General features: G+C 41.0%; 1 protein-coding gene across 1 annotated transcript; it reads right to left on the bottom strand.

Annotated features, from left to right (window-relative positions):
- Window positions 1–634: 634 nt before the first annotated feature.
- On the bottom strand, window positions 635–17,455 carry mier2 (mesoderm induction early response 1, family member 2; the record flags this gene model as incomplete). Its single annotated transcript, XM_080474188.1, has 12 exons — window positions 17,418–17,455; window positions 15,179–15,346; window positions 9,188–9,301; window positions 8,854–8,974; window positions 8,233–8,312; window positions 6,861–6,930; window positions 6,606–6,751; window positions 5,130–5,211; window positions 4,464–4,558; window positions 4,229–4,359; window positions 2,592–2,734; window positions 635–1,077 (listed from the first exon to the last, which is right to left on the bottom strand). Exons 2-12 carry the CDS (start codon window positions 15,203–15,205, stop codon window positions 635–637), a joined length of 1,452 nt encoding a protein of 483 aa, XP_080330314.1. The 5' UTR covers window positions 15,206–15,346; window positions 17,418–17,455.
- Window positions 17,456–18,191: the final 736 nt, after the last annotated feature.

Genomic DNA, 18,191 nt, shown 5'->3' with positions numbered 1-18,191 from the left:
AATTTAGATATGTCTGAACAGAATAGAGGAGGTTGTTACATAAGTACAAGATCAACTCAACAATAACCTTTGAAGAACCCAGTCTACATTGTTTGAGGGGACAGATTCCCCTTGTAGGCAACCATTTCAATGTATAAAGCTGGGTTGGATGAAATGTGCCATGGAAGGGCCAAACAATCATTCAAAGAAAGGATGAAATGGGTCACCCTCTTATGTGGTAAGAAGAGTTTAAGCGGTTGTCCTGATAAACAAAACAAAGCAGCAGTGGTTGATGCTGTCTGATCGGTTTCAAAGTCGTGGACAGCAGCTGTCTTCACCTGAGCACTGCTTTCTCAATGTATGTGATCAACCCAGGTGCAGGCAGTAGTGATTAACTGTTATCATACACACAATCAATGCCTGAAAGTAGTGAGCGTCACACTCATGTTTTCACAATGGACAAAAGATTCAAGTGTCTCAGTTTAAAAAAAAAAAGAAAAAAAAAAAAGGGATCAAATAGATGAGCGGCTCCGAACACAGGTAGTAGGCCCATCCTTCTTAGAATGTGTGTAAATGCACTTTTCAACCAGGTTTCTTTAAGTTTTTTGTATATACCCATCAAAGTACTCCTCGGTTTAGATACCTCCAAGTCTCCTCACTGTGTGAGAAAGCGGGGATGCTGGACGGGTGGAGGATGCAGAAGGCTGCCAAACGCCTGGAAGTGCGACGGGAGGGCAGCAGATGAGGAAGGTGATGAGGATGGCAGACTGAATTCCACCTGCAGCCGGTGGGAGGCACCAGCCCTGCCGCCTCCCGTGCCACAATCAGAGCCCGTGGGAACAAAAGATCCTCCCTGCATGTGTAGCTGGTAGAAGCAGGAGTTTCGAAGGCTGTGGTCATCACGGTGGGAGGGGGAGCCCCCAAAGGCCCACGGGGAGCTCTGAGCAGAGGCCGGAGACTGGGGCTGGACCGAAGCTGGCGGACAACGGCTGTCCGAGGTGGGATCTTGCAGGTCGTTCATGGGCGGGAGAGATGAGGGACAGCCGAACAGCTGCTGAGGACATTGGTCACCACACAGCTCCACCACCAGCTGACCATCTGGACAAACGGAAGAAATTCACCAGATTCATTTCAGGTAACAGTCATTCAATTTAGTTGTTTATTTAAAGTATACACGTGTATGAAATGCATGTGTATCAAGTACCCGTTCATTACTTTTCACCACACTGAATTCAGAATTAAACAAAAACTGTAACTAGACGATGTGTAATCTCAGTCCAATCAAAGTCCTTTTTAAATCAAAAGTGAGATGTCAGGACTTTGCATTAGATATTCTCAATGGCTTTTTCTTGCCTTGCAAACCAGTCATAGGAAACATGTATGGATGCACATTTTATTTTTAGGATTGGCACTGTGCATTTCTGCTACTATTTCCTGTGTGCAAACTGTGAAAATCTTAGAACAAATGAACCTGTCAACCCTTGTAAATAAAAATAATCTTAATAAACTCTTCTTAACAAATGTCTGTGTGAACAACGGTTAAAATGATTCACTACAATGAATGTGTATGTATTTTTTTAGATATACATTTGTCACTGATGTGATGTGTAAATAACCGGTACCATACACTGGATTCAAACATTTCACATACAAAAGTGGCACATTTCTGATTCAAGAAATATCACATAATGAGAAGAAACAAAATTTCAGTTTCTCCTGCAGGTTGATTTTTGGCACGACTGACAAGTTAACTATCTTTTGTCCCAGTGACTCAGTTTCTTCTTGTTTTTGTGCTTTACCTGCAGGCCCTGCCTGCTTTCTGTGGCCTGCTGCACCGAAGTCAACGCTTTAAGAGAAAGCGGGGAGTTCGTCTGCGACGTGGACGGCCCTCCTCTTCTGGAGCACCATGCCAACATGCACAGCGCCCACGCACACGCAGACACACACACACACACATGCATACGTGTACGAACAAACACAACAACACAAAACAGATGGGGAAAAAAAGATAAATGAAGAAAAACGAATGAGGGGCAGATGAAAACGTGTCAAAAGAAAAAGATAACGAACATGTGATGTGAAAAAAACAACAACCCCAAACTATATAAATCAAAATATTTCAAAAAACTGTACAAAATAAAGTATATGGATTTGCACGGAGCGCATGATTGTAACATATAAACATCCATCCATCTTCTTTCCTGCTTAGCCTGTGCTGCAGTAATGAAGTCACTGTACTGGACTGTTGTGGTGAAAAAGAAGCTGGGTTACAAGGCAAAGCTCTTTCTTTACATCCCCAGCTTCACCTATGGTCATGAACTGTGGTTAATGCTGAAAGAATGAGATTATAGTTACAAGAGGCTGAGACTACTTCATGAATGAGCTTCTTTCAGTTCAAGGGAAACTAAGAAGCTGGACCTTCTCTTATTTGTTACTTTCTATATTCTTATGTCCCAATTGATTTCCACACGAGGTAGGAAAACACTTCGGTCATATTAGTTGAAATTATGACATTATATTGACAAACCAAGAATTTACTGCAAGACCTTTTTAAAGCAGAGGAGAATGAACCTGAGCCACTGTGGTGCTCACCCATGAAGGCTATATTGTACCTTGTTTGTCCAGGTCTGTGCTCATCTGCGGAGGTATTGGAGACTCCAGCTGCCCAGTGCTCACCGAGCTGTGAGACAACGACCCCGAGGAACTGTTGCTTTCCTCCAGCTCGCCGACCTCCCCATCCTGGTCTCCATCCTCCCTGCAACGCACAAAATACAGCAAGCACGCATTAGTATCTCTGACCCCAGTATAAATTCTACTATAGTCACTGTAATTCATCAGACACGGTGCTTCCCCCCCCCCCCCCCCCCCCCCCGGCACAACTAGGCAAAAATAATCATTTCATCGTTTTGACAAGTCATCCCCTTCAAAGATAGTGGAACAATTGCACATGGACACATATAAATTCAAGTTCAGAGGCGATACATTAACGTGAAAATAACCCAGAATCATTCGGCAGTGCCATGACTGAAACGGATTTCTGTTAATGACAACAGTCACACTGAATTCTTGGTGCGCTCGCTGCTGTTTGGTGAAGTTACAACTCATGGGTGTGAAAAAATAAACAAGCTGAAAAGGCGTCATGGTACTGAAAGAGGTTCCCAGAATAGATTTAATGAGAAGTTGAGAATGCGCAAACAGGAAATTTTCACTGCAGGTGCAAATAGAACAGAAGCATTGTGGGCCTGAAGATGGATAATTAAATACAAAGAGAGCTATAATAAGTCTTTGATGGCTCACAACCTAAAAATGTTCCTTGGTTCCCTTTTTATGATCCTACTCAGCATCATGCCGGCCAAACAGAGTCGGGATGTCCTGATCACAGGTTTTGACCCCGATACCAATGCGATTTCTCAGATTTAAGTATCGGCCGATACCGATACTTTCCCGATCCCAAACTTACATTGCTATTGTTATATTGCGAATATACTTATAGTTTATTAGAGTAGCAACTAAGTTGTCTTAGGCGAAACACTCCATTGGAAGAAGCTTGGCTTCGCTAGAAAAAACTCATTTAAAGAATCAAAATTCTCTTAAGAATTATGGAAGAACTTATTTCAACTTTGTCCAGTCACAATAAAAACATTTAAACGCAAGAAATACGTGTTTGTTTTGAGTGTAATGATGAATTTCCTTCAGAAAGATATTGACAACATATTAGAGATGTTTATCTACAACTAAAACTGGATCCTACATTTTTTATTTTTTTCTGTGTGGATTCTGCTAGAGTAACTTTAATGTTGTGTAGTCTATTTAAAATACTTCCAGACTGCTGACATGCTAGCCACTGGATTCCTAAAGCTGCTTGTGGCGTGGTTACTATTTGTAAGTTTGGACCAGGTCGCAAAAGGGTTTCTGTGGATGGCAGCCAATCAAAAATCGCTAATATCGGCCTTCATCCGATATCCACCAATCAGATCAGGACAATATGAAATATCTCTTTCTTTCTCGTCATTTTGTGTTTGATCATTTCTCCTTCAAAGTCATGAAAAAAAAACCACTATCTTAAAATACAATTTCATGTATTTTTTTTCAACTATCTTTATTGCCCCCCCCCCCCCAAAAAAAGAATCTAAACTATTTGGTTCGTATGTTATGACAGTAGAAATAACTCACACAATCCAATATCGCTTCAGTTGTGTGCACATTTTCTAGTTATAAGATTTTATGTTGGTGTTTCCGCAGAACTTACATGCTCCCTGAAAGCAGGCTGTACTTCCTGCGGCTCAGCCTAGTGGCCTGTTGAGTGAAGTACATGTGACGGTCGGAGTTCTTCCACATGTAGTAGTATTCCACACACTCGCCCACAGAGCGCGTTCGTACCTAGGGACAAAAAAAAAAAAGTGGTTTTACATTTTAATTAAACAATGCTCAGTTGAGTACACCCTCATATCACATGATGAATTCTTGGTCTCCAGCAGACTCACCTTATTGGCCTGAATGAGGTGAAAGTTTTTTCCATAAACTCGATAGCCGTGCTCAAAGTTCCTACACTCTTCCTCACTCCAGGAGCAAAGCTCTTCTAAAAGCAAAGAAAAGTGGACGGCAACAGGAAGGTCATGGGCCTGTATGTCATATCTACATTTCTACATACACGTACGGGTCAGAAGTTACAGATACTCGTCTGTAGTACTGCATCCGATCACAGTTTTTAATGTAAAACTGCCTTCATCCATCAAATCAACATTTCAACGCAATGCAGAAAACGCCCCTCATTGATTTTTAGTCAACATTTATATTCACACATTTGCTGCAGATTTGCAAACGGCACATTCATGCTGTGAATCCCGTGCTTCACCACAAAAGAGCTCTGATGAATGTGCCGACAGCAGAGAATGTTTGAGTGAAGTAAAACCATCACTAAGTTCAAGATAATAATTTTGGGATGACTGGAGCCTTGGTAATACCCCAAGTGTTGATCCCCAATGTTCCCTCCCAACACCAGCAGTAGTCCAAACCACAGAAACAACACAGGTTGGGTATATACGATATGGTTGTTTATATTTAATATGTAGATTGATATTAGAAATGATCACTGTCAGAATAATTGGACTAATTCACAAATTGTTGCGATGGCACGAAACAGTTCTTACCACTGAAAACCTTCACATTGAAACGTAGTCGCCTCAGCGCCTCTTCGGCATTAAAGTTGCATTTCACTAATTCATACAGCGCCTGCAATTCAAGAGAAAGTGAAAAGGGTGTGTTAGTAACAATACACAAAATATAGTTTTGTGTGTCGGGGCTGTAATGGTGTTTAATTCTGTCCAAGAGAGGGCGAGAGCGCGCTCCTTGTTTAGAAAGAAAACTCTGCCAATGACAGACAGCGATGGCGCTGCTGTTAACCTTTGGGGGAAGACACAGTTATCGTGTGAATCGCTTATATTTTGATCAGCCAATTAAGCATAAAGCTTTACTTACTTAATGTAACGTGGACTTTTACAGAAAGGTATTAAGAGCCTCACAGGGAGAGTACAAACAGTTTGACATGAGCGGTTCAAAAACCTGCTCCACAGTGTGACGTGGATGTCATACACTTTGGTATGACAGCGAGTTTTACTGCATGTTCTACACTGAATCAGAGGTACCAATCATTAAAAACGTAACTCTGTATGTTAGAAAATGATCTCAGACTTTCTCGGGTCACCTTGAACCTGCAGTGTGCAGACACGGTTCACTCAACAACACAAAACTACATATTTTCAAGAAAGGTTAAAAAAATATATATATATAATTTTGCCACAATTGTCAGTCTTTTATATGAGAAAGCCAAAATTGCAGAGTACAGTTGCCTTTAGACAAAAGTTAATTTGAGATGCTGTACATATAGTTGGTATACGATACGTCCATATTTTCATTCATTCAATTTATTTATTCATTTGAGCAGCAAAGTAGTACAAACTTTTTTACAGAAGAACAAATCAAGACAATTGCGCTCAGAAGGAGCAGGAAGAAATTCAAAGAACTTATATAAACCAACCTCTCATATTTACTAATAGAGTCACTAAAACAGTAGCGGCATACAAAAGCAGAAGAAAACAATGACTAGCTTGTGTTTAGTTGGACGAGTCTCAATCGTCTACAACAATAATAAAAAAGCTGAGAACTTTAATTCACATCCTAATGAGTAACGACTATTTGACAGTCAAAGTATAACAATATATAAAGCACATTTCTATGTATCACAGTCCAATAAAGAAAATGTGGGTGTATTGAGCAGGTCAACCCTGCGATGTCCCAAAATTTTCTTCGGCTTAACAAAAGGAAAATGTGTAGTAGAGGTTTTTGGAGCTCAAGAGGAGAGATTGATTGTTAAATGCTCTTCCTCGGTCTCTGAGGTGACAAAGTCAGAAATCTTGGTGCGATCATGGACTCTGAACAGAGTCAGACCAGTCATATTAGAAACAATCCCGAAGACCTCTCAGGTCATCTAAATCAAATGTATTTTCTGTTCCCAGAGTTTAAAACGAACACGCAGAAGCTGCTTTTAAGTAGTTTTTTGGGGGGAAACTGCAGGACTGCAGTATGTAATGCAACACCACGTAGCTGACAGGGCCGTGAGGCTGTACCTGTTCGTTGTCTTGGACGGTGACCCGCTGTGCACACGCTGCCCCCTCTTGGCCACCAGATTTCTGTGCATTCAACAAAAACTCCTCCACATCCTGCACCGGCAGAACCTCGGGCGTCCACAACAACTGGTCCACACTGCTGAGGGCTGGTAGAGAAAAGAAAGCGAGGGAGGAAGGGCAGTAAATAATTATTGAGGATATTGGAAAATGTTGTTTCTCTTTGACATCATGGATTTAATCTTTCCAGTTGCTTACCTGACTCCTGGTAAGTATATGGGCAGATTGGGGGGATTTTGGCCTGATACATGGAGCCAACCATGATTTCCTAAAGAAAAGCAGACAAGAGAGACTCGGAATGTGGAAACTTGTACAAACTAAAACTGAATTGGTTCAAATTCTTTGTGTAGATCTGCGGAACTAACTTCATAATTCGAGCATCTCAAATGTTTCCCCTGATATTACCAATGTATTCTGATGATTCTGAGGCTCTCTTCTGCAGCGTGAGCAATCAACACTTCAATTCCTGGTCATCTTACTGCCTCATTTCTCAGAAATAGTTCATTAAAATGCTACAACTTGAGTATTTATAGCAAAATTGCAAATACATGATACAATCAGTACCAGTCAGTATGAGCTGATTGTTTAAACAATTTTCAGCAAGTCTGTACATTGAGGATAACTGATTTTTTCTATCTAATAGAATAACGTCGAGACATTTTAAGCATTTAGCAGCTTAAAGTTGAGAAACAGGATGATGGGGGAGTTGGCGCCCGTCCCAGTTATCTGGGCTTGATACAGTGTGGACATCCAGGGTCACCTGTCTATTTCAGGCCTATTAACAAAGACAAGCAATAGCTAACCCACACACACACACAGACAGAGTTGAGAATCTACTTTAGACTATGGGACACCCAAGACCGCCTCAACAAAAAGCCGCTGAAACCCTCCATCTTTAATTTAGCGACACTTTACAGTGAAGCCCAACCTGGCCGACATACTCACTCTCAATGAACGCATGATTGCGTCTCAAAAGTCTGACATATATTAACCCAGGCCGTGATTGAGTTAGTGCGAGTATCACACGTGTTGTAAGCGTATTTTAATTGTTTACATTTCATGCCCTTCCTGATACTGACTTGTCTATTTAGCCTGTCTTGTGACCAGCACTAACGCTACTTTCTCATTACAAAGAGGACATACAGGTACCTGGGATTAAACTACATAATGCAAAAGTGAACAAGCATAATAAGTAAGATAACTTGAAACTTTCTTTCCATAAGCAACGGTGCTAAGCACAGCAGTGCAATGCCATGCACTTTAACAGAAAGAATTTGAGTTAGATTTTTAAGACACTTGGTTTCTTGCTGATGACATGCCTCAGTATCCAAGAAACTAAACAAGATACAGTTTAAGCTGGAAATCTTGTGCACAAGTTTGATCAATCAATCACTTATTTTCTATTTTGTGGTATAACATGAGGAGCCATTTTCATATGTTCCACTGAGTATCCTCGGCTGAATAACACATCCAATAAATACACATATAACAAATGCAAACTATTATATACAGTACAACACATGTCAAAGAGATCCAAGACGACATAAGAATATTGCAGTGAGTGGAGTACCTTGTGCTCTTCATTGGAGGGAGTAGAAGCATCATCAGTGTCCTCATCTGATGAGCTGACTGACGTGTCTTTGTCTCCACCTTGAAGGAACAAAACAGAGGAAAAAAAAGAACAATCAACCATTTCAAAAAGTGTTGTGGTACTTTATATCAGGATTCTGTCAGGCGATCTTAAAGTCCTCTGTCTCTGCTGATGAATTCAGAACATCCAACTGAAAGAAGGACATTTGAAGCATCACTGCAGATTGGCTGTCATTCAATCATAATGGCACTCTTTCTTCTAAAGCAACGTAGTATTTGAGGTAAAGGGATACAAAAGCAGAATATCGACCATCATTCTTATTTGTATATTCCATGAACTCGGCACAGACAAATACCCTATATCATGAAAGTATCACTCCCCCACAAAAGACTGCTTTAATGATCTTTTTTCACCAAAATCCAAAAATTGTAGCGTGTCCTTTCTTTTCAGAACAACTGAACACAGACCATCAGGACAAATGGGTTTGCAATTCCCTTTTAAATTGCAACAAGAACTGTAGAAATAACCGATTTTCTGTTACCTGTAATAAAGTCAAACATCATTTGCACATATGTGAATGCACATCTCTTAGTGTGTTACCTTGGAGGCGGCGCAGTAAATCTGAGGTGTTCGAGGTGACAGATGGTGTGAGGTCGTCCGCTGAGGATTCTTCCTCCTCCTCCTCCTCCTCCCCATGAAAGAGATCCTCAGTTATCCGATCCTGGCCACAAGACACAAAGACAATGAGATTCAGTACAGGGAAGTCAAGAGGCCACCTGAAGAGAGGACAACACTCCCATCTGAAAAATCACTACATTTAGTGGCGAGCGCCACCAGTTGTGATCAATAAGCTTGTCGCTGAGAAGGCCCCGATATGTATAGAGATAACCAGACGGACATGTGAATACTAGTACCGTCCTATTTTGTTTCTCACCTTGTCCAGTGTCTTGTCTGGCAGCCTGGCAGCCATTTGACAGGTCGTCTTCTCTGGTTCTGACACCGTGTAGCCGTACAAGGCCAGCAGCTCCTCCAAGGGAAGCTCACCGGCCTGCAAAGACAATTCAGAGGGAGACAACGACAAGAGGAGGAAATTGATTTCACCAAAAGAAGAAACGTGCGATGATTACTTCCATATTTCTTGGGAAATCACATCCTTTAAACATGTTCCGCTCACTGAAGTTAGGAACAGTTTTTTTCTATCTTTCTTTTCGAGCAAGTCATCACATTTACAGAGTGAATTGGGCTAAAACACTCACTAAACAGGGGAAATGTATAAATGGACAGGACATGTGCCGTGCAACATCAAGAACACCTCGACTGAAATAAATGTAGAGCTAAGCAAAAAAAAAACAGCATTCAATCGAATTCAACTTGTTGAAAATATAACCAATTTATCTGATTGCAAATATCTTCATGAATTGTTTGTTTTCCGGAGTTAAAGTGATAAAAAGAGACGGGTATTACCCAATAGTGGAGTACTTGATTCTTGTCTGTAATAGCAGCTGTATTTGTTTAAAGTTTTAGAGGCGCGAAGCGTCGACCACCTGAGGAATTTCATTATTTTCTGGCTGACTGGTCTGGGAGACCTCCATCTAAACTGTGGAATCATTAGTTCTTGGGAGGGGTGGTTCAAGCCTTCGTATCGATTTGTATAGTCGACGCCTCCGGTCAGTTAAAAGGTTGCTCCTGTGCTGTTGACCGTGTGGCTGGGTGAGAGTCACCTGACTGCTATGAATGGGTGTGGATTCGTCTTGGGAGAGAACAAATGGCTGCATATTCAACGGAGTATAGTTGGAATGGTAGGCCTCTCCTTTATTCAAAGACGGTGATTCCAGTTTGTTATGGAAAGTGTCTTTCACACGTCTCCCAGGTTTTATTGTGGGGTGGGGGGGGCATTGAGTTTCTCTGGCCAAAATTTGACCATTGCCTTCCTTAAATGAATGGATCTTCTGCTTTAAGCAGAAAGTTTAAAGTTAGTCTCCCAGAAAAAAAATACTAAAAGGCATCACTTCTGTACAGAGAATAAACCAATACACAAAAACAAAATCACGACCACTCATTTCCAACCCGCAGTTGCCCTAATCGATCACACCAAAGTCGACATGTTTACAAACAAACCGGAAGTTGTAGCCACCAAACCGTGTTCATGTTTCGCGAACAGACGTCTTCTTCGGAAATCTGCTGCAAAGGTTTCTGGGATATCAAAGATGGCGTCGCGGCAGCTCAAGCAAACATATATAAACATTTGACCGATTTAACCCGAAAAAAATAGGGTGGACGGACAACTCGTCCACAAAACTGTAAGTCCAGACAACTCGTCCATGTGATCAGTGGTGGACCCGGCTGGTTTTCTGCCCTGGGCGAGACCACTCAAGCCATATAATACTATACTAAATATATATGGACATATACTAGATATATGAAAAATACATAAAATATCAATTAGAAATAATATGTAAAAGTACATTGTACAGGATTTATTTTCTCAAAAGAAAATTCTGAAATCTCATCCATGGACGAGTTGTCCTCTGAGGGTGCTGTCTGTGGACAAGATGTCCTACAACACCATCCCAAAAAAGCAAACTTTCTCAAAGAAAGAGTATTGAAGCCACAAAAGTTGTGAAACTGATGGTCAATCATTTTTCTCCCGCTCAGTGTTTCACACAGTGACGTTGCTCCCCGACAGACGAGTCCCCATCGATATGAGCAAACAGCCAACATGCTGGAAATGCTGACTCGGTCCCGCAAAGAAAACTTGTGTTTCTCTCAAGGTCCGTGAGCCGTCAGCGCCTGCTAGTGGCAGCTCACAACGGAAATTGTAAAGCCCGTGTACATTTCTGTCAAACAGGGAAAACATGAAGCAATTCAAACGACCATGACAGATGATGGAAGGAGTGTCGTAGTGGATCCAATAAACAAGTAATCCACTGGTTTCCAGGGTGACAAATGTGTTGGCGAAGGTAAGCACTGTACCGAGTGCCCGGTCTAGTTAGAAGATGTTATTGACACAGTTGGGCTCCTCTTCTTTGAAACACAACGCAAAAACCTAATCTTAACCCATCTCATTTATAGAATGTCAAACCGATTTCTAGACTTAGATTTTTTGTCGGTGTTTAAACAAAAAGCGTTTGTTTTTTGTCTCTGACATTTTTTCATCAATTCTTGAATCCCAATAAATACTCTTATCTTTATTTGAACACCTTTTTGTCAGGCACAAACCTTTCCTGTTTCCTGCTGGTGCAGACTAAAGCAGCTCGGCTCTAAATGGTTTCAACAATGTCAAACGTCTCTATTTTAGCTTCCTTTGATGCATTTTAAAAAAAGAAAATCGCACATTTCAAGCTTACCAGGGTTCAGCACCACCGTACATTTCAGAAATGCTGAAAACTTAACAGCCTTAGTTTCTCGAGTGCGACCCTTCTGGTTGCTCGAAAGTCGAGACTGCAAACTAAAGGCGTCACAGTCGGTGAAATGTTTACTTAAAGGAGACATATCATGCTTTTAAATCCTTCCTTTTTACATATAAATCATACAGTTGTGGTCTATATAAAGCGGAACTGCAATGCTTGGGTCTGAATTCCTCATTATTAGAGCTCCACAGGCCCCTTTTCAACCCCTTTTCTGATGTGCTTCTGAGAGCAACTCGTTTTGGGGCGGTCTCTTCAAATGCAAATGAGACACTTCATACCCCGCCTCCTCTCCAGGTTGCAGAGGTGACACTCGGTTCAACTACACCCTGTTCGGCCATCTTTGTAGTTTGATAGAACAGATACAATTATCTAGCGGCGCAGAAACTTTATATTCACACATTATTTACAAAATGTCAACAAGGGAAGATTTGTCCATCCAGCCATACATGTTGGAGCCAGAGTCGGACCCGGCGGAGCGAGATGAAAATGACGATGATGCACCTACAGAACAACGTCTTCATATGGATGTAACGCAATGGTGTGTTACTATATTTACACTAACTTCTCCATCCATGCCCACTACTACAATACTGCCTGTATTACAACGACTATTTAACACAGAAGTTACATTATAATCTAAAACGAGCACACAGCGCTAACATATGAAGACGGTGCAACTGCTAATGCTAACAAAACAATGACAGGGACGTCTTATCATCACACTTTTTAGCGTTATATACAGCTTACCGAAGTGCTCTGTTCGTCGTCTCCATAGATAGAAGGAACTGACCGCTCAATCAGACCAAGTCTTTCGGCAAATCCTTCTTTATACTGGCGGAGGTTGCTGAAGCAGTCATCCTTAAAGTGCTTCGCGCACACAAAAATGACCTTACCCACAGATGTGGGTACATTTCTGTGAAAAATAAAACTCAACCAGGCACTTCGAAAAGGTTCTGATGCTGGGAGACGGTGTAACGAAGCTTGTGGGTTACTACATCCAACAACCGAACATTTCGACTTATCCTCTCATAACTTCGGTTGGACTACAAAATCGCAGCGAGAAACAAAAATGGCGGATTGCTCGAAATGTCGATGTCCTAATTTGGCAGTTCCGCTGAGAATACTGTGACGTCATTGTTCAAAAAACGTAATAGAGAATAGAAAAATTGAAACCGATCGCAAAATATGACCAAAACAGAATATAAAGATATCAACGGAGCACCTGAAGAGACTACTTTGAACTTTTCTGTACTTCTAAACACTCTAAATATACAACAAAATGCATTTAAGGGCTAAAAAAGTGGATTTAGCATGATATGTCCCCTTTAAGACACACTGATAGATTAGCATTCATGTGATGTTGTGATGGTATCTTATGCAATTTGTTTTGTTCGTCTACACTACTTAACATTTCATATCTTATGGGTTCTACTTAACTTTTTTGATATGTCTATTCTCGTTCTTAATTTCCCCCCAATGTATTTGATTTTGATTGTTGCCGTTTTGTTATTGCCGTTTTTGGTTGCTAATTAAACTGCATTAACGCGGCATCGTTCAGATATCTTATTGCAATTTAGCGGTTAAACGGTGCTTATTTTCATTCTATATTGGTCCTCACTTCTTCTTCTTCTTATTATTATTATTATTCCGCTCACTTACATGTTTTTTTTTTTAATAATATATTTTTGGAAATTGCTGTTATTACTGTTTTTCATTGAGCTCATTAGATTGTTGCCGATTTTCAAAACTCATGGTGAGAACGTCCCTGGTTTGAGTTCAGATGAGACTCGGGTGCTCCTCCTCGTGCGTTGAGGTTAATATGTGACTCGGATGTGTTTGTACGTGTGAATGTTAAATAGCAAAAGTGTGTCTGTCTCTCTCTTTGGGTTTTCCCTGTGATGGTCTGGCATCCTGTTCCATAGTGAGCTGAGATCTGCTCAAACGCTCATCATATCAAAATAAAAATTCTAAAATTCTTCCGCAGGTAAAACAGGACATCAGTTAACAGGGCGGCCTTGAGCGTGCTTTTAAAAACATGAACTGTAGGTGTATAGGGGGCGAGTTGATGGATAGTTGTTGTTATTCTGCTTTCAGCCTCACAGTGCACCTTCTTTTGTTTAGTGGCACGATGGTTATGGTTGTTTTCTTTTGCAGTGAGGTCAAAGCCTTTTTTCCCCCCTTTGTGCCATTGGAAGCTGGAATTCTCTGAAGTGGAGATTTGAGTGCGGCTTCTGCAACTGGTCCCACTAGCAGCTTTAACTCAGCCCTCCTTCATTATTTTAAAAATGTCTTATTAATAGAAGTTTTAAAAGGCAGAGGGTTATAAACCCTTTGAATTTACTCATCTCCATATAATGGCCTGAGCTTAACATGGAAACAATGCCACGGTTTGTGTTTACATTATTTTATAGATTTAATTCCAAATAATGCCACTGCTTTCAGTGACATCGGGTTAAGAGTAATTTTAATCAGCAAACAATATTATGCAAAACTGTGGTGATTAATATTGCTTCAACAACAGATCCTCAAAGCAATACAGGGTTAGAGGGTTTAAAAAGTAACTTTTACATATTGATAAATTAGTTACCTAAAGGGCGAACAGCCTGCATTTTGCAGATGAGTGACCTGGACAGGACGCCTCAGGTTTAATCATTTAAAGCCTAGATTACTCTGTCATGGACTGATGACTTGGTCAGAGTGTAAGGCTACGTTCACACTGCAGGTCTTGATGCTCATTTAGGATTTCTTGCTGGGATACAATTTTTTTGCGTGATCATTCACATAACCTCTATCAGACTGCCGTCCGAACGTGATCGGACCCAATGCAGCCGGGCCCCAGAGCGCATGCGCAGAAGACGCCGTTGATTGGAAGTAACACACCTCAATAAAAACCTTAATAAAAACCAGCCCAAATCTCAGTCTGTGTAGAAATCATGCTTAAACCGTAAAACTATATCTGTAATAAAGAAAATGCCATAAACACACAGAAATGCACAAAATAAGCAAAGTTAAAAGGAAAGAGAGTTTGGCTTCCCAATTGGTAGATACCCGCCACATCTGGCAATACTGGTCAGTGTGTAGTTCCATTTTCAAGTGATTATTAAATACCAGTGGACAAAATCTAGACAAAATGCAGAGGGACAGAATAAGGAGAATGAGCACAGCTTTTAACATTTTGCCGGAGCCGCTTCCTCCGGATCTTATCCGTGATGTCAGTCACACGTCAATGATGAAGCGGTCACATGTAGAAAAATGTCAGAATTGGTACCACATAGAAACGAGGCCTGGGTTTTGCTGTAAAAAAAAAAAAATCGGGATTGGGTCGCATTTCCCTGCAGTGTGAGCAAAGCCTAAGTTGTCTGGATGGATGGACATTGACTGCATATTGGTCCAAGAGCAGAGACTACAACTGGCGCAGAGTTAGTCTGTATAATTAAAGTTTCTATTGTCAAGTGACTATGTTTAGCTAAAAAGAGATCTGACTTATATAAAAAGAAGGTAAAAGTGTACTGTACTGTGTGGGACTGTGCTGCCATCTTCATGGAGCGAGGCCACTCTGCTCCTCGTCTTCTAAGGACTGTTCAGACTTCCCCTTCTCCAACTCTGGGCCTTCATTGCTGTACCGTGTCCGCTCTCCACTAGGCCGCGAACTCCACTCTTACACTCGGATGCTTTTCACCCTCCTGCAGAAAAAAACCATAAAAGGTATATTTTATATGTATATTAGGTGTAATTTACTAAAAGCACAAGCACATGATATAATGGTGCAGCACAAATGTGTGTGCATCTGCAGCATACCGTGCACATGCACACTGAAGCAACATGGGATCACACACTGATCCTGGTTCATCCCATTAAAAAATCACCTGACTGCAGACCTTCAAACCGCCCTTTTTCAAGTGATGAGACCTGCTAGTAATGATTTCTGCGAGGAGGCGGTAGGATTGTTTGCATTTGGAAGTATAAATGCACCATTTTAATGTGAATTTTCTGTGGAATATTGACAAATCTGGCACGAATAAAAAAAGATCTTTTTAATTTGTACTATGTGCATGAATTAGGTTGGTTCTAATATGTAACATCCTGCCATTTGAAATGATTTTTGAGTAATTTTGAACAAGACATTTGATAGTTGCATGAATAAAATATAACAACATGACGTGTATGTATATCTATATTGAAAAATCCACACCTCACAAATGCATATATATATATATATATTTAACTGACATGTGTTTTAATAAACTATTGTTGAAATTATGCAAAAAAACTATTTTGTGGAAAATGTAAGCCATACTAAAGTGTTTGTACCTCTTTTTAAAAACATGAAAATTAACCCTTGTTGCTGCTAAGCGATAACCAATTCAATAATGATTTAATTATGGGATGCACTATAACTGTTGGTACTGATGATTATCCGCCTGATGTTGTAAAAAATGACATCACACAGACAATCATGACATTTTTTGCTGATAACTAGATCCAGCTATAAATAGCCAACATTGCCTTGGTTTCACTCATTTTCAGTGTGTTTGTTTGCCCTGTGATGCTGCTGCCTGGCGTTGTCACGCGCATTATGTCATATTGATGTGCCACCACAACTGTAAACGTGGTGCCACCATCACTGGTGTGGGCATCCTTTATGGTTCCTGAACAAGAAAACGCAAATACAGAATGTAATAAATGTTCAGGCAAAGTGCTGAGAGGGAATAAAATTGACCAGTTTTCACACATCCAGCCTACATCTTCGCCTTTCTTAACCCCAGGTGTATATAAACTATGAAAAAATGTGATCGGTACCAGCATCAGTTATCGGTGGGAAGAAAAAGTTAAGTATCCCTAATTTAATTATTCCAATATATACAGATAAATATTTACTGAAATGTAACTTAGCTTGTTTTGTATGAGTTTGTAGTCAATGCTGATCTATTAAGGAAAACACAAAGCATAGTTTTGATTGTAGACTGAACGTAAATGCTTTTTACCTTTTTACACTATATCTCACGTTGATGTGTTTCGTGAACACAAACTACATTCAGGCTTTTAAAACAAGTTGGGAACAACAGTTCACACATACATGAAGTCTTGATGTAGAGAGCCACATATTGAGTTCCTAAAGTGATTTATTTTTTTCTTTCTAATAATAAATTAAAGAAAAGCAACTCGGGGATCCAGCAGACGCAGATCACATAAAGTTCGAACATTAAAAGTATCTGCTACTTTACTGACACCCGGAATGTTGGCGTGTCTCTCGCAGCCCGTCCGGCGCTCTCCTGCCACTTTGGTGCTGAACGTGTCTCCCTCTCGTCGGCTACGAAGACGAAGTAGGAAATGACTAGTTTTCAATATTTCCGAGGGAGACGGTCGGAGTTTTGCCGCCGCAGACTCATGACACGGCTCCAAACTTTTTTGGGCTGCTTCGCCCCCGGTCGGTGGGGCGCACCTGGAATAGTTCAGCACCACGGCGATAGACGCCGCCGGGCTCCTCTATTGTTTTCTACGGCTTTACTATGAAGGCAGGGGAATGGCTCTTTAAAGCCAGGAACGCGGAGAGAGTCGATACGCTGTGGAGGATCTCCATTTCTCCGTCCGCGCTTCCTGGCTAAAATGCCCTCGCAGCGCACATTTACGCGTCGCTCGCCCGCCGAAGAGTCGCTGGACAGTCCTGTGAATGTTCCGGCGTGACACGGGTCATCATTTCGGCGCTGTTTTTCAATCATTTGGGTCATTACATTCCTTGTTTCGCTCACTTACCTCCGCCATTCTGTTTCTGCGCAAGCTTACTATTGCCCGGATGTTGTGGGTCTGCTGCTCTGTGCTGCTCCGTTTATTACCGCAGCGGCAGCAGCGCCGGCTGCTCGCAGCTTTTCAGCGTTTAGACACACTTTTAACCACTCTTTAAAAATACCTTTGTCTGAAATTTGGAATATGTTTAATGCAAAAAACGTTTGCCCGACAATTACTTTAATTTGCACACCGAACACTCACTTTTTTAATGCAATAAACATAAAAAAACAAACTATGACTCTAATGTATTTCAAATTTTTTTTTTTTAATTTGTAGTGGTTATATTTCATTCTGAAATATAGACAGACAGCCTTGACATTCCGCAAGTGTTAGGTTTAAACGTCAGGTTGTTAAAGTTGAATGAATATGTATGTCATTGCCAAAAACTCCCATGTGGCTGCATTACGTTGAAGCACGAGGCTATAGGGCTCGTGCCGATTACACGAAGAGAAGGAGGGGACCAGAAGTGTCCCAAGAAGATAAAGATGACCTATATATCTCGAGCTGAGCCAATGACTGCCTGCTGCTCCCAGGAGATAGGATATAGGCAAGATTTCCTCTCGACCCCACATACCTTCATTCAGCCTCGAACACAGGCAGTATGACTGTGATTCATTTGACTCTGTCTCCTGCTGCAGCTCCACTGAGAGATCAACAGGCGGAGAGCCAAAAAGGAGCAATTAATGAAACATTTGTTTTGAAAGGAAGGAATATTACAGAAATTGAGGAGATGGTTTCTTC

The sequence above is a fragment of the Lipophrys pholis genome (genome assembly GCF_963383615.2).
Source record: "Lipophrys pholis genome assembly, chromosome: 10".
NCBI classification, from domain to species: domain Eukaryota; kingdom Metazoa; phylum Chordata; class Actinopteri; order Blenniiformes; family Blenniidae; genus Lipophrys; species Lipophrys pholis.
The sequence above is the reverse complement of the archived record's forward strand: the minus strand, read 5'-3'. Positions and strand labels throughout refer to the sequence as shown.